Raw genomic sequence first — 22490 nt, 5'->3', positions numbered from 1 at the left:
ATTTATTACACTTTAGACATGTGGCTACTGTACATCTCTGAAATTATTTCTCAATATACGCCCCTTTCACTTCATTACCCCAACCAAAATGCACCTATACTCTAGCCATATCGAGCTGGTAGTTCTCCTAAAAGGCATCAAACTGCCTTAGGCAAAGCCTGTGTTTTATCTGCCCTCAGCCTGGGGTGCCGACCTCACCGTAATGATGCTGGGCTTGAGAATGTGCTTCACAGACCTGCACCTGCAGGGAGCCTGGTCAACCAAGGGTCCCACCTGCTGAACTCTGACTCCTCCTCCGGGGCTCCTCCCACGTTATGACTTTGGGCAGCCAAGGGGTAAAGGCACGTTTTTTCTTGAAGGTGGGGAGTTCTTCAGAGGCAGACAATGGCTGCTTTCCTTAGACTACACAGTAGTCAAGAAACTTCCACCCAACTTTCCTTCTTGCTCTCCTTCACTCGGGCCAGGGGTGTAGTCTGACAGCTTTCCCAGTTTCTCCTGGATCACTCTGCATTTTCTCTCCCAATTTGCCCTAATATTGTTCTTGCACACTGAGTGCTCTCTTAGCACCTGCATCTCAGAGGACCTGGTCCCAGACTAACACAATGACCATCTGGTGAAAGGCTACTTTTTATCTGACATGTCACTTCTCTACAGAGTACCCTAGGATCACTTGGTAAAACAATACATCATATGTAATAAGTATATTATATAACTAATAATAGCATTGTTGATTTTAGAGATGCTAATATCTACATGTGTCCACTGTATTCTATATAAAATATCATCATACCTTCTATTATGCTGCATTTGTTTATTATAATGATAGTTTCTTATATAACATGTCTATACCCATAGAACTGAGCACAGTGGTTGGCCCACAACCAAAAATAGTTCATCAGTGACTAGAAAAGTTTATTTCATAGGAGATGCTCAATCAATATATGTTGAGAGTGAATGAATGATGTTTACTGACTAAGCGAATGAATGTATGAATGGATAGCACATGTGCTTGGGGGGCAGCAGTAGAGATTGAAGGTCACAGAGAAATACCAGGGAGAAAGAGCAAATGCTTTCTTTCCTTGAAGAAATAATGGGGATGAGCAAATACTAACAGATAAGAATTGTTAAAAAAAAGTCTAAATTTTCCTATAGACATTTCAATTAAAAATATAATTGAAAATTTTTAATTTTGCTATGTTGGATTGTTTTAGTACTTATAGTTATTGGATGTTATGCAGTAGAAGATGCATTGGTCATAGCCTGGATGTTTGAGACAGGTGAGTTTGTTGTGGAGGACACACAACCTTATCTCTGAAAGGGAAAGATGTGAATTTGCAGGAGAGACTCTAAAAAAACTCAACAGTCACATTATAAATGTTTTTGCAGTAAAACTGTGTTGCCAAGAGCAAGGTGCTTTTCATGGACTGAGTTAGATCTATAGTTCACTATCCCAGTCTTTTATTTAGGGAGATGCTATATTTCAAAAATGTTATTTAATCCATGATGAATCTTCATTCACAATTTCTCATTTTAAGAAATGAAAGTTGTGACATAATAAAGTTTAAAAACTTGGATTCTAATCCCAGTATTTCCATTTGCTAACTATGTGACTTTGAACAAGGAACAAGCTGCCAGAAGAATGATCTCTTATAAAAAAAGAATAATAAAACTTCCCATACAGTGTTGTGAGGACTGAATGAGATAATAGATGTGCATGCCATGAGAACAGCAGCTGACACATAATTGCTGCTCAATAAACACTGGCTGAAGTGACAGCCAAGGCTGTAGTAGCATCTAATGCATTTTAAATGTCTGGGATGAATTTACAACTTGGTATTTCTCCAAAATTAAAATCTACTTGAAAAGGTTTCTTATAATAGTGCTTTCTTGCTCTTGCTGAACCCACTCATTCTTTCGGGCTGCATTTATTACTCCATATTTGATAGTGGCTTTCCTTTTGTAAGCACTGAGAAATTTCCCACTGTAGCTCCTGCTCTGTAAGTCATCTTGCCACCAATCAAGCTGCTGCTACTATTGCAGAGAGTTTATCCACCTTCAGGCCTCGCAGACTAGCCTTCCACAGACACTTGCTGTTGCAAAGCTATGGAGAGTGCCTAGTTCTCTGTCATTTTGCCACTGTGCTTTCTTCCTAATCATGATCCTATTCTTCAAGCCCTTACATCCTCTCCCTCTACAGCTTACAAAAAAGGATCCCATAAACTATTTACATTCAGAATCTTTCAATAAATTGAACTAACATTTATGGAATTCCTACTTTTGCCAGGCACTGTGTTTGGTCTTACCAAAAATGTCATGGTTTTTAAAAGACAGTGTATTAGTACATATAAATGAATGCAAATGCAACTCCATTGGAACAAGTGCAGCAAGCAGGTTGACCTGGTTCTGTGGAAGGAAGATGGGTCTTCCCCATGCCAAGTATATCACCAGTGCAGGCAGCCACATGTTCCACTGATGTTCAAAGGGAGTCCAGGGGACCACTCCTTGACTTTTTGACTGTAGAGAAATGTGGTGGCTTTAAAATGTCCACATATTCTTTCATAACTTTCCCTTTAAGAGAAGGAGCCCAGACTCTACCTTAATCCCTCTCTACTGTGGCTGCACTTGACTCCCTTGTAACAAATAGGAAAAAAAACGGAATTAATAGCGCGTGCCTTGGGAGGCTTGGTCCCGCAGGAGCTATGTCTTCCTTCTTGTTCTTTCTCTAGAATTTATCATTCTAGAAGAAGTTAGCTGCCATCTCATGAGGAGAGAGCCAGGTGGTGAGGAACAGAGGCCCCCTGCCAATAGCCATAAAAGGGTGCCATCTTGAAAGCACGTGCTTCAGCCCCAGTCAAGCTTTTGAATGACTACGTTTGGCATCATTCCTGATTCTCAGAAACTGTAAGATAGCAAATATTTGTTGTCATAAGCTATTTACTTTTGAGATAATTAGTTACACAGCGATGCATAGTTAATAGAGAGGAAATTGACATTGTGACATTTTGGAGTTACTTAGAAGTAGTAGGTGATATATTGTGTTTAAAGGAAGCTGCTGAGTTTGTTACGCCATCAACTTTGGAACCTGGAAATGCCAGGAAAAAAGCCATGATTGACTCTCAACCCAGAATAAGACGCAGGCCTTGGGTACAGCTGGCTTTGATGACCAAAATAGTATCACCTTACATTTAGATAATATTTTATGCCTCATGTCACTTGATCCTGGAAAATTATTACTCTATATTTTATAAATGATATGATATAAAGTGCATTGCTAAGGTTTCATAGATAATGATATAGATGGTATGAATTTCAGACCCTAAATTTCTATTATACCCTCCACATGAATCTATTCCTAAGCCAATGACTATGTTAGTTAATAGGGGGATTAAAAAATATTTACTGATTATTTATTCTGTGCCAAGAAGTGCATAAGGTATTTTACATACTTTATTTCATTTAATTATCATGCCCACTGACAGAACTTTTGTTAATATCAGTTTTCAGCTCAGGACTCTTGAGAGTGAGGAAAAATAACAAGAAGCTATAAAAATAACAAGAAAATATCAAAGTTATTATCAGTAGGTCTTCGTATTCTTTTCCCTGAAATTCCTGCAGCTATAATTTGGCATGATGTAAGATGGGAATCATTCCTAAGTCTTGCCTAAATTACCTTAATAATTTTCTGCTTCTAGATTTTTCCAGTCTGCTGCCAAATTGATATTTCTAAAATCACTTCAATGTGACTCTATTACCTATAGAATTAAGTTCTCTCTTACCTGCAGAATAAGCCCCTCCCTTGCCCCACACCAAGGACTGCTTACTCTAGCTAACTTCTGCTGATTTATTCCTCTCTCTCTACACTCCGGGCTTTTTTCTAAAGATATAAATCAGCCGTTACTAATGGTGGTGTCACTTCCTAGACCAACCTCCTCACTTTTCCTATACATCTACTCATCAACAACTCAAGTCAAGCACCACCTCTTCCAGGAAGTCTTCTCCCAGGCTAAGTTGGCTTCCCCTTTTTGTACTCCCACAGCATGCCCTGCTTCCCCTGAAATGGCATTTTCCATCTTATATTAAAAGTATCTGTCTTTCACCCTGGCTGGCATAGCTCGGTGGATTGAGCGTGGGCCTGGGAACCACACGATCGTGGTTCAATTCCCAGTCAGGGCACGTGCCTGGGTTGCAGACCAGTTCCCGGCAGGGGACACACGAGAGGCAACCACACATTGATATTTCTCTCCTTTCTATCCTTCCCTTCCTCTCTAAAGATAAGTAAATACAATCTTTTTAAAAAGTATCTGTCTCTCATTGTCTGTAATACTAGAAAGCAGTGCATACCTTCTGTGTTTTGGCTTCTTGAGGCACCGGAGATACAGCAGTGAACAAGGCCCAGAAAATCCCTGCCTCTCTGGAACTTTTACTATATTTGTGAAATCATAGAACAATGGGCGAATGGATAGGTGAATGGATAGATAGAGAGAAATTTCAGAGGAAAATAAGGTAGAGAATGAAAATAAAATGATGTGACAAATAATACCTAGGAGACTAAGCTGAGTATTGACTGACAAAGATGAGTTAGTCATATTGGTGATTGATGGAATGACACATCAGAAAGAGACTCCAGGTACTGCAGGAAATATAAGTTAAGGCAGCAAGATGTTGGGTTGTTTGGAAAACAGAGAACAGGGCAGTCAGTATTCCTGGAGCACAGTGGGCAGGGAGAGACTGGTCTGAGCTGATGCAGAGAGTTAGGTGAAGGTCAGATCTCATGGGCTCTATGAGCAGCACAAGTTTGGATTCTCTTCTGAGTACAATGGGAAACTTTTAGAGGATTTTCAGTGAAGACTAAAACACGTAGTATATTTTAAAAGCTTATTCTGGCTGCTGTGTGAGAGATGGCATATAAAAAAGCAGATGTGTCCTCAGGGAGCAAGTTAGGAGGTTGTTGCAAGGAGTGCAGAAAGGATAGAAACAGGAGATGGAGAGGTGAGGAGATCGGAGGTAGGCAGAGGCACTCACAGGGCTTGGTAACGGAGTCCATGTGGAAAGGAAGGGAAGGAAAGGAATGGAACCAAGTTCTAACTTCTAGACTTTGAGCAACTGGATAAATGATAGTGCTGTCTAAAGATATGGGAGATGGGAGGGGGGACAAGGAGGTAGAAGGCCTTGGAGAGAAGTCAAGTGTTCTCTTCTTAATTATCTTAAAGTAAAGATGCCTGTTAGACATGTGGGTAGGAAGCTTGAAGTTCCAAGAGAAAGATCAGGGTTGATTTGACTATGTATATCCATAGACATGGGTATGTATACATGGATAGATAGATAGGCATATAGACAATACATACACAGATGATTGATAAGTAGATAGATAATACATAGACCATAGATAGATAATATATAGATAGAGTTTGTGTGTGCATGTACGTATATATACATATTAGGATAAGATATCTTCTGGAAAGTGTGCTGACAGAAAAGAAGAGAGCACCAAGGAATGATCTTTATAAGCCCCCTCACGACCAAGCTTTCATGACAATCTCTCCCAGGCAGAAACTGTACAGGAGCTCTTGGACCTGGGCAAGGGCTTGAGGTCTCATGTAAGGTAGTTGACTATCTATCTTATATGTTCCCAACCTCAGGGGGAACACATTTCCCCTGAGGTTGGGCTCACACTCCAACTAACTCTCGTCCTGGTGCCAGCTTCAGTAGATGGCTTCCTGCCACCGCCAACCCTGGTGCCACCGCCAACCCTGGTGCCACCTAATGAGTTTACAGCTCCGCCCATTCACAACACAGCAAAGTGATTTCCTTTGGAATGCTCTTCCATAATTCTGTCACACTTTAAATATATACATTGAAAGTAAAATAGACAATTTTGCCAAGGGAAATTGGATATTTTATTATAGCTTGTTGTCCTGAGCAAATTACATAAATAATAATACTTTGGATCACAGATGGCCTATTTTCCAAGATGGCTCTGTAATAAATCGCTAAGCCATCTCACCAGCAGAATTTTGTCATTTTTTCTTATGCTCATCAATGAGAAAACAGGTTTTATCTTTTGCCTCAAAGTAATCTCAGTGTGCAGATAAGGTCATGTATTTTCCAGGTCATATTTTAGTTCCCTAATATTCTAGATATAATATTCACTCATAGGTGGATGTTAATCATCCTATACCTGTGAGTCTAGAATATTTTTATTAAAGGCATACAGTTCAACTAAAAAAAGAAATGGTCTTTCATTTATAGTTTTCACATGTTCCTAAAGCAAAGAGATTCAGAATGTCACTCATTAATAAAACAAGTTCATCTTCCTGAGAAAATTGCAAACCTCAGAAGTCACTCTATCTTTGATTGCTTTAATTTTTTTTCAAAGAGACACAAAGAATAACTCCGCACTTAATGCTGAGTCTCTCATTTGGCATTTAAACGTTCTGTCTTATATTGTTATTCAGCAGCTTCGTTAGTGTACTGCGGTGGTTTTGGAGCTGCCGACATGGCTAGGCTGAGCCACACTTCCTGGAATTCTCCTCCTTGCCTGGTTCTGGGTTTGCCTTTTTCCATTTGGAAGATCCGTGCTTTTGTGCCTCCCACACCAGATTCCCCCTCAAAATGCTCACTTCACGGAGATTGAAGGTAGTTTTCTGTCATCCTCACAGGTTCTAGCCCACACTCATGAATTTGAGCTTGTTCTTGATCTTCCCTGTTTTATATCCATTTCCTTTTCCAACATCCTGCTCTGCACACTTTAAGCTCCAGTATTTGGTGCAAAGCCAACGGCAGTAGAGAGTGCTTAACCAGTGCCCACAGCTAAGGTCAAACCTGGTGCTTCTCTCTCTCTCTGTCCCCTTCTCTCTTTCAAAGGATGCATCTCATCTTCAAGCCTTAACCTCACTTATCTAACAGGAACGATAATCTCCATTTTAAGCCATGGCTTGTATCTGCATTCCAGGCCTGTTTTCCAACTACCTGCTTCAAAAGCAATGTGTCTAAAGCAATGCGTTTAGTCAACTTACTAAAGCCCATGCCAATCTCAATATTCCTTCCATCTCCCAGGCTGGAGAAAGGCAGGCACCTTTCACCTCTTCTTTGTTGTCCTATCAGCAATGATTATCAAATGGTTCCTCCAACTTCTAGAGAAAAACAGGGGCCAAAGGGGAAATACAGTGGGTGGCAGTTTCGTGTAAAGCTCTTTTTCCCCTCAAATTCAACATACTATTTATTTTAGAAAAGAGGGTTCTGCTGTTTAATTTTGAGCTTTGGCAAAACCTTTTCCTCTATGCAAGCCACATGTCACCCTTAGCCCTTCTTTTTGCTACCATCTCTGGACTGCAGGGCACTCTGTCTCCTTCAGGGAGAACACTGGTAGGAAACTCCCTCCCTTTGTTCTTTTTTCAAGATTTTCTTTATTTATCTTTAGAGGGGAAGAGAAGGAGAGAGGGAGAGAAATATCAATGTATGGTTGCTTCTCATGCATCCCCTCCTGGGAACTGGCCTGCAACCCAGGCATGTGCCCTGACTGGGAATTGAACTGCGGTTGTTTGGTTTGCAGGCCCATGCTCATTCCACTGAGCTACACCAGTCAGGGCCCTCCCTTTGTTCTTAACCCAACCATTGTGGTCATGATGGTCTTGAACCTTCAGCAAGATTCTCCTGGCCAAAATTAACCACCATCCCCTCACTGACAAACCCTCTGAGTTTTTTGGTCATCTTCCTATTTAACTTTTTCTGGTATTCAGAGGTACCCACTCTGCACCTTCCTTCTTGAAATGTTTTTTCTTCCTTTGCTCCTGAAACACTTATCTGTCTTATTCTCCTCCTGCTTAGAAAAGGAATATAAAATGTGCCATTATGAGAAAACGTTCTGGCTTCTTTTCCTTTGTCACTCTGTGTGTGTGCATGTGAGTGTTTGTTCTTGCTCTTCTCCAGATGCTTTCCTTGAGTGATCTCATTTATTCTCATCTCATTCACTTCAACAATCTCTTGTGAGCGGATGACTCCTGAGTCTGCACCTCCAACCATCACCTATATTGTGGACTCCAGATCCACAGACCTAAATGACCACTGGAACCTCCACCTGAATGTTCTCAGAGACCTTAAACTGAGCCTGCCCCAAATGGAATTCACCCCTGTTCCCCAGCCAGCTTCATCTCATCCAAGCACAGTTCTCTCATTATTCACGTCTGCACTAATCTCTCCCATCTCTCAATTTTTTTGCATGATGTTATATAAACTCATGTTGCATATGTTAGCATTTAAATGTTCTATTATGCTCATCTCTTAATTTAGTCTCCTAATTGGAACTTTAGGCTTCCTGAAGGTAGGGATAACACTACTGAGTAGTCCTATATCCTTGAAATATCTAGATTTTAGCTAGACAGAGGATGGAATTGAACCATTCTTGAGAACTGGAGCTCTACAAAAGGAGGCACATGCCATGAATCATAACTCAATCTGTGTCCAATTCCAGTGGTAGCAGGCATAATTCATCTTTTTCTTTGAACACTACTAGTAAAATTAATAATTTTAAAGTTAAAAAAATCTGTAAGGAAAAAGCAAAGTGCTAAACTAAATTTTTAAAATATACTTAGAACTACGTCTTAAGAAATTTCTTCATATGAATGGCTCTGCATAATTTGGTAATGTATCTCTCTCCACCTACACATCTCTGATTGGAACAGTTGGACCTCCACCTCCAACCCTCTGAGGCCAGAGGAGAAAGACATGACTTCTTATACTACAGGGCTCCGTCTCTAAAGATGGCTGTCCCTTAACTCTGAAAACCAGTCAGAACCTGAGGTGGTGGGGGAGGGTGGGAATCAGGAGCCAGAGGCAGAGCTTTCAGGTCCTGCTTTTGTTCCCCATTGTCAGGCTCCCCACAGGGGCTGCCGTTGACCTTCTACCAAGTGGCCAGTGGTAGGAAGAGGAGTCCTCTCCACATTCTCATCATGACTCTCAAGGGCCATCAGCTGTCTAATAACCTTTCTTCAACTAAAAGTCACAGTGAAGCTACTTACTCCCTGTCAGTCCTCCAAAAAGGTAAAAATGAGTGACTCATGCTGCCACTACATCTACAGTTGTTACAAAATATTTGAAATCATTGTTTTATCAGCACTAAGCTAAAAAAGTGAAATAAATCATAGTGGACAAAACCATGATGGCATGGGGGGTCTAGAAATATTTTTGTATAACAAAATATTTAACTTATCAACTTTCATATTTTTCCCTTGTCCTTTTATAAGTCCAGAGTATATGGAAACAGGTATAATTTCTTCGAGCTTTTCTAGCCCTGGACCTAAAGAAGCTGAGCTCAACCTTGCTAGTCCCAGCCAGACAGCTTTTTCTGTCTTCTCTACCCCATTTAAAGATATCCTTTACATTTCTATCTCAGGGCCTACCATCTAAACCTCTCACAGGTAAGATTCTGATATTTTTTACCTCTACATCCTGTTGTGCAATTATCTCTGTGAGTTCTGTGGGAAAGTAGACAAAGTAAATTTTTTCTCTGGGAAAGACAATTTTGACAATTAGCTAGCAGGCATGTATGGGAAGAAGGGTGTCACTGCGAGAGGAGAAATCGATTCCCTAAAATCGCATCATAAGGCAGGCCAGTTGTTACAGCCTGTCACATCCTCCCAAGGAAATGAAGAAATTACAGTCAGCAGAGAACATTTTGGAATGATATTCATGATTTGCATCGATTTTAGTCATTCTAATTCTGTGTTGGCCTCAATTCTAATTAAACAGTAGGGAAAGGAAAGACTATTAATTGTTGAGCACCCATTGTGGGTACAGGATGAGACATTTTATCCAAAAGATCCAGGAATAATCCTACTTCAAGGTTATAAGAGAAATTACCTGCAGAGGTAGTAAAAAAAACTACTTTAGAGCACTAAAGTCATTCTTATTATTAATATCTGCGTCATATGGAGCAAATAATCTGCTGTCAATTCCTAGAACCATACACTAGAGAAAGTATTATAAGCATGAAGGGAGAAAGAATAATTAGAGTAATTTTCAACAGAGGTTGGACAGATAAATGTCTCTAATCATCATTCTCTGATCACTGATGTCACTTATTCTTAATTGGTATTCCTGGTTTCTCCCCTCACTTAATAATAATAAAATATTGTACCAGGTGTTACCAGATTTAAATAATCATCTATAAGTAAAAGGTCTGTACAAAGAGAACCCAGAACAAGTAGACTTTTGAGTGAAAAAGTAGTTTCCTTTGGGTAAGGGGCTTAGCAGGCAAAACTCTTATGACCACCCATACAACAAAACCTCCTGTTCATAAGCAGGTGCCTCATCCTGTTCACACCTGACTTCCTCCTGGATCCTGAGCTTGTTTTCTTTCCTTCTTTCTTAAGTCAGGTTCCAGGCTACCTTGGGCACTAAGAGCTGTACCAAGGCCTACATTTCTAGTGACAACATTATGACTGAAGGCACAGCAGGTCCTTGTTGTGCCATCCCCCAGCTCCACATTGCTGACAGCTGCTCAGCACTCGCTGACCTTTATCACTAAATAAAGCACCCTAATCTCTCTTACTGTTTGAATGCACCAAAGAATTAAGGGTTCACTCTCTGGAATCACAAAGCTTTAGTGTTCCTGCACTTAAAAGTTACACAAGTGTTTTAAGGATAAGAATGAAACATTCATTTGTCATGTTCTACACTAAGTGACTTAGAACCTAGCACATTTACCCAATCAATGAACACTCTGGTTTTCTTTCACCATGACATGTTGCCTCACTGAAAACCTCCACATCTTGAGTGGACCAAATTCTTCTCACAGAAATCAACTTTCTAGATTCACTATAGAAATATCACTTGCATATTCTAGAAGGTCAGCTAATTAGTTACTTGCTACTGGGTTTCTAGAGAGTTGAATTTGAAATGAAAAATACCTGTCCAAGGTACACATATATGAAAAGCACTGATGACTATTTTACTCGTACTGATGTTTTGCTGCCATGTTGGTGTGAGAGAGCCTGACCCCTTTCCCTTCAGGTTTAGAACGGGAACAACAGATGCTGGCCCCTGAATTTCCTGGCTATAAGGAATCCTTCAGATTATACTTTGACCTGGTCTCTCTTCTTCATGGGAGGCACACTTTTACCTGCAGGACTCTTACATAATGTGGAATTATAAAATTATGGCATCCAGTTCTAAGACTAAGAAATAGAAACCTACACAGTTGGCTTTCAAACCTTTGAAGTATGAAGGCTGCCAAAAAATCTGAAACCCCTTCTACTCAGTTGCCCTGAGTAGGAATTATGCTGACCTAAGGCATGAGATCTTTGTGTTAGAACAGAAATGAATTTGGTGGTGATGGTTTTAGAAATCAAAAAGAATACAGTGCACATGTTATCCTGTTAGGTGTCTTTAGAAGAAAGGGCACTTAAATAAGGGAGAGAACAGACTGATATAGCTCTAGAGAGTATAATAGCACCAGAGGCTATGGGTAGAACTTTGAATTCATTGTGTCCCTAGCTTGAAATATCACCCACATTTCTGAAACCTAGCTTTATAGATTTTGATTTGTATTTGACTACTCAGCATGAAATAGGCTGCGATTTTTTTGTGACCCTAAAAGCTCTAGAAGAAACACACATTTCCTATTTGCTGTTAAGGACTATTAAGAGTGACAGATACAAATGACTATTACGATGCTTATATAAATTTATATTCTGACTGAGGTCCAGACTCTGGTTCCATCTGGCTAGTCTTAACACAATCCAGAGTGGTATAGATAATAGTAACTCAAAGAAGAAAAAAAAAACAAATCTTCAAAATGCTTGTTATTAAGTTATAACTGAAATAACAGTGGTTAACATTAAAAGAGGTGTTACTCGTGTACATGAAGAGTATTCATTTTTTTTGGAAAACCCTTCCAACTGAGATTAGCCAGACTCTGGTATGAGCAGAAGCAGATAGATACCTGAGTAGAAAGGATGCAAATGGGGAAGAAAAGTGAGCTCCATATAATCTAAAGGGTTAAGGAGCTCTATCCACGGAGTCTCAAAGAATATTGAGAAAATGATTTTAGAAAATTTAACCAGGAGCACAGTTCAATTTGTTTTCAAGGTTTATAATCTATGGTCTTTGGAGAGTAATGTGCTAACTACAAATGATTAACAAAATGCAACTGAATCAGAGGGCTGGATAAAGCAGGAAGCCTGAGGAGAAATCAAGGTGTAAAGACTGTATGTAACTGGGACCATTCAGAAAAATGTTCTTTCTGGCCCTGGCTGGTGTGGCTCAGTGGATTGATTGTCAGCCTATGAACTGAAAGGTCACCAGTTTGATTCTCACACATGGATATTTCTCTCCCTCTCTTCCTCCTTAGAGGGGCTAACTTTCCAATCACTCACACCAATACCCTACCCACACTATGAAAATTCCAGTCATAATGAGCCCACTCGATCCTCTCCTCTATGCCCAAAGAGGTGATGGAGAATCAAACTCAGTAACACAACCGAGGGCATGTTTTCACTCCCATCATACCTCCTCCCCCCACTTTCCAAATAAAATCAACCTACATGAACAGAAATTCTTCACTTATTTAATTCAATGCCCTGGCATTACATGCTCCATGATAATTTTAAAGAGAGTAGACAGATTCTGGCCAAAGTCAATATTCTACCCAAGTTTGGTTGGAGTAAAAGTCAATGGCAGCTAAATACAGTTTATAAATAAACACACTCTAATTTCTAATGAATTTTGGTGAAATGTGTGGGAAGGGGTTGCAGTCACTTGGAGAAGATACAGAATGAGTGCAAGTCCAGATGCCTGGACTGTTCAAGTGAGGGGCCAAGGTCTCCTTTAGAACCTTCCTGACTCCCTCTTACCTACCCCTGTAGGCCTAAGAAGCCACCAGAGTTTGTGATCTATACTAATAGCATGAAATAAAGTTCAAATAAACTTCTTTCTCTACCTTCTCCTTATGCAAACGGCTTCACCCTTTTCCCTCCAAGTGGTAGACAGCATTTGGAAAACCCCTGGCCTTTGGCGTAAGGACAGAAGGAAAGGCCTCCAGACCCTTCTTCTGTCACACAGCGTGATTAAAGGGTGGCTTCCCTCTGGGCCACCCAGCAGTGCAGAAGTAAACACGAAAGAAGAATTAGTTCACAGCCAGTCTTCTGCCAGCTGAAAAAATATATAAAAGTTAAAGAAGCTAAATATCAAAGTCATACAATAAGGGAACATTAGACTTGATAGAGACCTTGACTACCCCATATTCCATCTCCCTCAGGTTTCAAATGAAGACATTGAAGCTCAGTGAGGGTCTGTGGTTTGTTCAAAGCCACACAGGGAAAGAAAGAAATACTTATACATGTCACATTATTAATGAATCCCCCAAACATTATGTTGGGCAAAAGAAGCCAGAAAGCAAAGAATACACACTATGTTATTTTACTAAGTTCTAGTACAGGCAAGCTTAAGCTACAGTGACAGAAATCAAAAAGTGTTTGCCTGGGGCGGGGTAATGGCTGAAAAGGTGCACGAGAGAACTTTTGATGGTTGTGAACATGTTCTATATTTTAGTTGGGCTGGTATTTACATGGTGTATAAAGTGTCAGGTCCCATCAGATTATATACCTGAAATCTATGCATTTTATTGGATGTAAACTGTAGCTCAATAGATAGATTTTCAAATAATGTTTTTAAGTTGTTAAGAGCCACAGAGAGTGTGAGACACAGGGCTGACGATGGGGCTCTGGCTGTCTGCCTCCCAGGCAGACCTATTGGGCTCCACCACCCTCCTTCCAGACTTTTCTGTCTTTCTTGAGGCACTTTTCAGAACCATGTCAGGTTGGTGATTGGTCCTGGATGACTATCTGAAGCAGCATGGCAAACAATGTGAGAGGTTTCAACGGGGTCCACAATTAAATCTGGGACATTAAATCTTCAACTCAGAATCACTCTGGAGACTCGTGCAAATTTCAAGCAAGACAAAATAATGATTATGGGTCCCCCAAGGAGGAGGTGGGTAGGAGAATGGGTGAGCTGAGAAATATTAGATGTCAGCAGTAATGATAGAAGTAACATGAAAGAATGAAGGTGCTCACCATTTAGTTCTTTCCAAGCCTGCAAAAGGTCTAATCTATCCACATACTATAATTATAATGCATTCCTAGGTGTGATATATATAGAAAAAGCATGCAAGTGAGACTTTTTGAAAAAATAGAGCTGTTATAAGTGCCTGTGCATTAGTGCTATATAGAGAGAGTTTATGGTTTTATTTTGTTCTTCTGTCTTCTCTGATATTCTTCTCTGTACATGCTACTGTCTCTTTCATTTGAGAAGTTTGATTCAGTTTCATTAGAGACCTTGCTCAGAAAAGGGAGGCCTGTTGACAACAGTGGACCAGAATGTTGGTCCATTGGTCTAACCCCCAAGCCTTGCCACATCCTCATTCCTGTGCTGCAGCAGGCACCCTGTTCACAGGATCTAGCAGCACCCAGGGCTAGAAAGATTTGGCGGCACTCCATAATCTCTGCTTCCTGGAAGAGCTAGTGTGCACCACCAGAACCATCAAATAGGAGAGGCAGAATAGTTGTGTTGGGCTCTAGATATTGTTCTTTATTCCAGGCCTTTCTGAGCAGCTTCCAAATAATTACCAACTGAAGAGAAATAACCAGACACTCTTTGGGAAAGGACAGCTCTACTTTCAATACTGTCTCATGTCCTGCTCATCTCAGAACTTTAATGAGCTTTTATATTTTTCAGAAAAGAAAACTTTCTCATGAAAAAATAGACCACAATATCAAAATTTCAACTCCTCTGGTTATTAAAATTATTGATTAATGCCAGTACACCATATTGAAAATTCCACAAATAATATCTATATGTAGCCTTTGAAAAGTCTATGCATTAATTTGCTTTTGCTTTGTTTGCCTGTTTCCAAAGAGAGCATCTTCTTAGAGTCTTAAGCAACTTTTATTTATCGTAATAAAAAAGTGTTCGTAATGGTTGGCATATCTTGCAACTATCTTATTATTGTGCACCCCTCAGATAACTTCCCACTATCCTGAATGCAGGAACTGAATTCCAAGATATTTAAAGTAAATATATTCCAGCTCTGAAAACGAGTCTAAACATCCACTTACTCACTTCACAAATACATTAATATATTGGAAAACTGAATAATAGAAGGGCTCTGTCTGGAGGATTCATCTAGGTGAAAAAAAACTGCAGAAAAAGCAATTGTATCACCATTTAAGGTTTCTATCAAAGAAATAAGCAAATCTAGAAATTGCTGCTAAGTTCTGGTCAATCTGATTTATTCTGTTAGGCACTTGTGCCTCATTTTCAACCAACTGAAGTATCAAAGTAAGTAATGACAACTTTTATATCCTTTATTCTAGGTAATATACTGTCCTAAGGCTTGAAGTGTTCCCCAATCTCAAATTTAAGTACATTGCATGGGAATTGTTCATTAGTCCATGGTATGCACTCATCTGCCTTTAAATTTCATTTTAATCATTTGTACTAATTGACAGACTAGCTCCCCTGGAAACACTGAAAAATCTACCTAATAGGCAATTGCTTTAGACATCAGTGTGATCACTTGCATTTCTAAACCTTTAATCTCATTAGCTATTTAATGCTATTTAATATTTCTCCTGTTATTTAATGATGGTGAAAAATTTGACTGTTATCTTGCTGTTTATAGCATTTGCCAAAAAAGGAAAAAAATCCATATTACCACTAGTAACAAAGTCAGTAACTTCATTCAAAACAATTTGTTAGATTATATTGTGACAGCTGTCATATGAGCATTCATGAAAAAAACATAAAAATTGGTGAATTTTTGCATAGCCCTTTTAACACTCAAGATGAAAGAAAATATACAACACTTTTTGCCATATTATGCATTATTGTTTTAATAAAAGTAAAATTGCAACTAAAATGCAAGAAAAATTTTATGCAGTGCATGGAAAAGATGCTGTGACTGATAGAACATGTCAAAAGTGCTTTGCAAAGTTTTGTGCTGAAAATGTCTCACTCACTGGATGATGCTCCATGGTAGGGTAGACCAGCTGAAGTTGATAGTGATCAAATTATGACATTAGTTGAGAACAAGCAACATTATACCATGTGGGAGATTGCCGACATACTCAAAATATCCAAATCAATAAAGTTTTCAGTGAAAATGAAAAATGTGTCTTTTACTTTACGGAAAAAAACTAAATGACTTTGTTGGCCAACCTTGTACATTGAAAGGCTTTTAATGTGTTGCTGTGCTTCACTTGGACAGATGTTCCACAGCCGGTTTCACTGGTGGCATCGTCACCATCATCAGCATCTGCTTCCTCAGCATCCTCACCATTGTTGTCATTATGGTGATAGGGTTGATAAGTTGTCCAGAAATATGTGACTGAAGGGATGCTTATGGAATAAGTCAAGTAGGTTTTACACTGTCTTAATGTCCTAGGGCTGCCCTAAGTAAGAAAGAATCACAAGCTGCATAGCCTACAACAACAGAAGTTTATTCTTTCACAGTTCTAGTGAACAAAGTCTAAACTCATGGCGTCAGCAGGGCCCACCCTCAAAAAGTTCTAGAGGAGAATCATTCCTTGCCTCTTGCAACCTTGCTGGCTCGTGGTGTTTTGGCTTGTGGAAACATAACCCCGATCTCTGCCTATGTCTTCACACAGCCTTCTTCCCTGTGTAACCAAATCTCCTTTCCTTTCTCTCATGAAGCCATGAGCACTGGATTTAGGGCCCACACTAAATCTGGAATAATTCCCTCTTGAAATTCTGTTTACACCTGCAAAAGACCCTATTTACAAATAACATCACATAATGAGGTTCTGGGTGGACATAATACTGGGGACACATTGCTAGCTCCAATAATGTGGTGAAAGTTAATTGGGGGACCTATCATTAGAATAATTTTAAGGCTAAATTCAGGATTAGTAGGAAAAAGTCCAGGCTCATGAGAAAGGCGTGGGAAGCGGATGCACATTTGTCAGGCTCTTGTCATCACTATTCACGTGTCTGTAAGGGAACAGACTGGAAGACCAGTCAGTGCCCAGGAGGACTCGGTGGCAAACTTCTATTAGAACAAAATCCTACTGATTTAAAATCCAATGCTCTTTCCACCACATAATTTAATAAACTTTACTCATCTCAACACCTTTTCTAGATATTATTGGTAAAAATATAAATAAAGGAGCTTCAAAATTGCTGACACCTTAATACTCATGTTATTTCAATTGCTCAGATTAGAATACTTAAGAACCATTTGGCTGACTTTCATTTTCAGCTCTGATGGGGTAATTGGTATAACACTAACCTTTCACCTGAGGACAAAGTAAAAGCTGGATAAAGTTTAAAAAAACATTTGGGAATCTTTGAAGAGTTAGTATATATTAAGGAAAGTATTAGTAGTAAAAAAAGAAGGACATTTCCTGATAAAAATATACCTTTAGTATATTTTTTAAATAAAATTAAGAGGTCACTTAGACAAATCCATATTCATAGTTGGAAGTTTTAAATAACGTGTTTCTCATAAATATCATAAGCAGATCAGAAGGCAGTAAGGACATAGAAAATACAAACAAGGTTGAAAAACCTAACATATTGATATACAGAACCATTTACCTAATTGGTAAAAAAGTACTTTAAAAAACAGTGAACATAGGGTATTACCACCATTGACTAAATGCTTAGGCCATAGAACAAGTGAACACAAATGTCAAGGGACTGGAGTTTCTTAGACTGTGTCCTGACTGCAGTAGAATCAGGCACAAATGGACCATGAAAAATATAATAGAAAAATCCCCCAAATATTCTCTTAACCACGAGTAAGAAAAAATTGCAGTAAAAATTAGAAAATATGTTTAAATAAATAGTGACGAAAATACTACATATTCAAAATTGTGAGATACAAAAAATATGACTTGCAGAATATAGCTAAAACAGTCTGTGGTGGCACAATGAGAGCTTTAAATGCACAAGTTAGAAAAACAGAAACAGCCCTGGCTGGTGTAGCTCAGTGGATTGAGCACGGGTTGTGAACCAAAGGGTTATAGGTTCCATTCCCAGTCAGGTCGCACGCCTGGGTTGCAGACCAGGTCCCCAGTAGGGGACACATGAGAGGCAACCACACATTAATGTTTCTCTCTCTCTTTCTCCCCCCTTCCCCTCTCTAAAAGTAAATAAATAAAATCTTTAAAAAGAAAAGAAAAGCAGAAACACTTAAAGATTAGTAAGCTATACTTTGATGTTAACAAGCTGGGGGGGCATGCAAATTAAATTGAAAGGGAGTAGCAAGAAGGAAATAATTTTTAAATGGGAAAAAATAATGCACATAGAAAAAAATCAACAAATGCCAAAGTTCATTCATCAAAAAACATAAGTATTGATAAAATTCTAACAAAAATGATCAACAAACAAGAAAAGGAAGAGACACAAATAAATAAAATCAGAAGTAAAAAACACCCTACAGACGTTAAAAATAAAATTAAGGGAATATAATGAACAACTATATACCAATACATTTTAAAATGTACATAAAATCAGCAAATTCACTGAAAAATAATGAATTAAAACTGACCCAAGAAGAAGTAGAAAATATGAATAGTGCTCTATTAAAGAAATTAAAATTCTGCCCTGGCTGGTATAGCTCAGTGGATTGAGCAACAAGCCTGCGAACCACACAATCGCGGTTCGATTCCCAGTCAGGGCACATGCCTGGGTTGCAGGCCAGTTCCCAGCAGGGGACGCACAAAAGGCAACCATACATTGATGTTTCTCTCCCTCTCTCCTTCCCTTCCCCTCTAAAGATAAATTAATAAGATATTTTTTAAAAAGAAATTAAAATTCTAGTACAGATATTTCCACAGTATAAACTCCAGGCCCAGATGGCTACATCAATGATTTCTTCCTAATATTTAAGAAATAATAGCAATTGACCACGAACTCTGCCAGGGATTAGAAATAGAGGGAAGACCTGTCCATTTATTTAATGAAGCCAGCATAAATTTTGAGACCAAATCTAACAAAGATATTACAAAGTATTATGGGACACCATATCACACACATCCTAAATTTGGCTTAGGGCAGGTGAGACTGGCATGTGGGTCAAGGCTATGACAATGATTTCCTTCACATTTCCCTCATTTTACTCTTCAGAACAAGAGTGACCTTGTTCTTTGGAGGAAGAAAAGGACTGTGTTTACTGGAAAGAAGGCAATACAGTAGGAGAGGTACCCTTCCGAAGTCACATATATTTATTAAATCCTGCCAGGGAAGGATGCCCCTTTTTTCAAAATTCACCACTGTGCTCTGTCGGCAGGTCTCCAGCCCGAGCGTGTGGTGACTGAGTGAAATGGAAGAAGTAGAAACACAGGTCACATACTGTGAGTCACTCCTGCTCTGCCATTTGTTGACGAGGTGACACTGGGTAAGCTTCTCTGTCTCTCTGAGCCTTAGTGTTTTCACATAGAAATAATGGGCTATTAGTATGTATCTCAAGGTAGTGAAGTGCATTAAATGAGATAATAGGTGTGAGACTGCCTAGCACAGATTCTGGCATGTCAATTTCATATGTACACATAGGGAGACAGATTTTTTGAAGCTGAAGATACTGTCTGCGTTAATTATTTACAGGACTCGTGCCACATAAAGTCACTATTGTCTACCTTTTTATGTCTTTTTTTTCAATTTTAAGTTTTTTTATTATGGTAAAATATACATATACAATTTATCATTTTAAGTTATTGTTCTATGCCACTAAGTATATTCACTTTTAATATATATTATATTATGATATATTAATATCATCTATATTAAGAGTAATAAATACATGCCCTTAAAAGATTACCATTTATTGTTGCAGCTACTTATGTCTGTTTGTACATCAGATACAGGTTGGCAGAATACATACGGTGCCTCTTACAATACACTAGTTAGATGATGAATAAACTACTTGGTGGGGGAGTGGCCAGTGGGGTCTGATAATCCATAGGAGTGCTCTAGGTACTCCACAAATCAGAGAAAATCCTTCTGCTGAGTTACCTTGATAAAAGTGCTCTGGGGTGGATCAGAGTAAAGTGAGTCATGAAAGTGGGTTTGACTCACGAGAGTGCAATACGGATGCAAAGACTGAGAATCAGTAACCAACACTGGGCTTACATTTCCTCACTTACACCACACCTCCTGTGACCTCTGTATTTAAAATAACCTTACAAAGAAATGTGCTTGCCTGGAATTCACCTTCCTCATATTCCTGCAAGGAAAATTGTTATGTAGAGTTTAAAATCATACATTCATTCATTCAAAAAATTGTATGAATCCCTTAAAATGCCTGAAGTACTGTGCTAGCACCAGGGTTCTGATGGTGAGCAGAATCAGAACGTGACCTCATCCTTCTGTGCTCAGCCACTACACAGTGTCCCTGTAAAGCTTTCTCTGGTGGCCCTTTCCCTAGTACTCAAAGCTCTGAGTGTCCACATGGTATTAGAGAAAAATCTATGTCTTTACAAGGCAGTCTGGCAGTCAGCTCCTCAAGGGGCAGGCCTGGGTCAATTCATCTTTTATTTCCTAGTGTGCACCTCAGAGCTAACACATAGTACAGCTCAATAAATGTTTGTTGAATGCACCATTCATTATTTATGAGGCCTTGGTACAGTCAAATCTGTTCAATGATTCCGCTAATAAATATCAGAGAAATGAAAACAACCACGCTCAGGAAAATTACATATTTTTTAGATATTCCTTGTTTTTTCTCTATTTTGTCAGATTTTATTAACAGTCCTAGCACCTACTTTAAAAATGCCTACAGAGCTACTTTATTTTTAAAGAGATGAGAAGTATAAATGTAGGTAAATATGCCCAATTGTCCTTTTCAGGTTTAAAATCATGAGAATTCTTTTATGCAATGAAATAAGCTTCCATTTAATTGGAAATACTTATGTGCATGAATGATTTAATACATCATCAAATTTGTTAGGTTTCTATACTAATTAACAATATTCCTCTAGAAATGGCAGAAGGCATTCATAGAATTTGATATAGCAATGCTAAAGTCTGGCACATCCTCCAAATAGAGATAACATTGTTTATTTAAAAACACGTGGCACAGATATAAAACGTTCCTGAAGCTTACAAAAATGTGCTGAACTGTCCTTAAAGAATGAAAAAAGAAAGCCTGTCATTATTTGTGCCACAAAAGGAGAAGCTGCCATTCTTCAAGTAGTGCTAAGTGGGCTCTTGGAGGCTTCAGCAGCAAAAATATCAAGGGGACTTTGGAGATAAAAGGATGTAGTTTCCATCTATTTATTCTCAAATAATTAAAATGTTTAGCCTTTAATCATCATCTAAAAATCACATGTGAAAGGACTAAAGAGGGAAAGTATGAAGGTACCTACTTGGTCTGATGTTTAGATCCTTTCAGGTGGGCATGATACTGTTCTATTGAGTTTAGAGAGACACTGCAGATGGTACATCTGTAATTGCGCCTCAGACCTGTGGACAACAGACAGACCCGATTAGCTGCGTGCTTGTCCTCACCCCCCTGAATGAACCCAAGAACCTCCAAAAGTTCAGGCTCACAGCATCTTACAGGTTATCTGGTCCACCCCACCAACACTTCTACCCCTCCTCCCAGAGCCCAGTCAACAGGTCTCATAGAAGAAGTATTACAACTGTGAATTATGCTAGAAGCTGCCTGCTTCATTTACGGATGACTTACATTATTAGAACATATTTTATTGATGGGAAATGTTTCTGGAAATGTTGTAACCCTAGCAAAGAAGCAGTCTCCTTTTTCTCAAGGCAGACAGACATGGTAAGTTGTCACATCTGCATGAAACTTGAGACTCCAGAGAAAACCTGTCTCAGTTTTTCTTCCACCACTACTCCAATGGCAGAATCAGAAAACAGTATACATATCACTCATTTGGGTTCTTCTTCCAGGACTATCTTATAAAATGTAAACATTCAGAAGGATCATCTGTTAATCTAATTCACATGAATGCTAACTTTCCACCAGAGAGTTTAAAAGAAAGCTATCTATTCATTTGTTCATTCATTTAATTACTTCATTAATAGACTATCAACTTTGGACCAGGCACTGGGAATTCCAAGATGAATAAGTTGCTCTTTGCTTCAAGAAGTTTAGTAAAAACCTGATTCCTTTGTAATACTGACTCATCTAGAGTCAAGCATGTTAGAAAGCAGCTTTAACCAAACAACCTTAAACATCTGCCACAGCTCAGAGACCTACAAAGGAACATATTCCTTCTGCTGTGTGTCCCACCAGGGCAGAGAGAGAAGTAAACTCATAGTCAAGATGTGAAACTTCAGATCTAAATTCTGGCTTCAATTATTTCTGGTTGTATGATCTAGGGAAAGTCACGTAATTTCTTCCTGGTCCCAGTTTCCTTCATCTGCAAGATGAAGACAAGACCATCTGCATTACAAAGTTGTTGTAAGAATTAAGTCAATAAGATATATTAAAATTCTTAGCAAGTGAG

The 22490-nt window shown here is 39.0% G+C and overlaps 1 protein-coding gene across 2 annotated transcripts in view; it reads right to left on the bottom strand.

Annotated features, from left to right (window-relative positions):
* Positions 1-22490, bottom strand: part of ZMAT4 (zinc finger matrin-type 4) — a 338086-nt gene that overhangs the window by 23954 nt on the left and 291642 nt on the right. For both annotated transcript variants that reach the window (XM_037142512.2, XM_037142513.2), the window contains exon 6: positions 21384-21480. In XM_037142512.2, coding sequence (XP_036998407.2) covers positions 21384-21480 — 97 coding nt within the window. The remainder of the gene's footprint in view (positions 1-21383; positions 21481-22490) is intronic.

This window comes from Artibeus jamaicensis, unplaced genomic scaffold (genome assembly GCF_021234435.1).
Source record: "Artibeus jamaicensis isolate MK-2021 breed Jamaican fruit bat unplaced genomic scaffold, CSHL_Jam_final scaffold_833, whole genome shotgun sequence".
NCBI classification, from domain to species: domain Eukaryota; kingdom Metazoa; phylum Chordata; class Mammalia; order Chiroptera; family Phyllostomidae; genus Artibeus; species Artibeus jamaicensis.
This window is presented reverse-complemented; position numbering and strand designations above follow the sequence as displayed.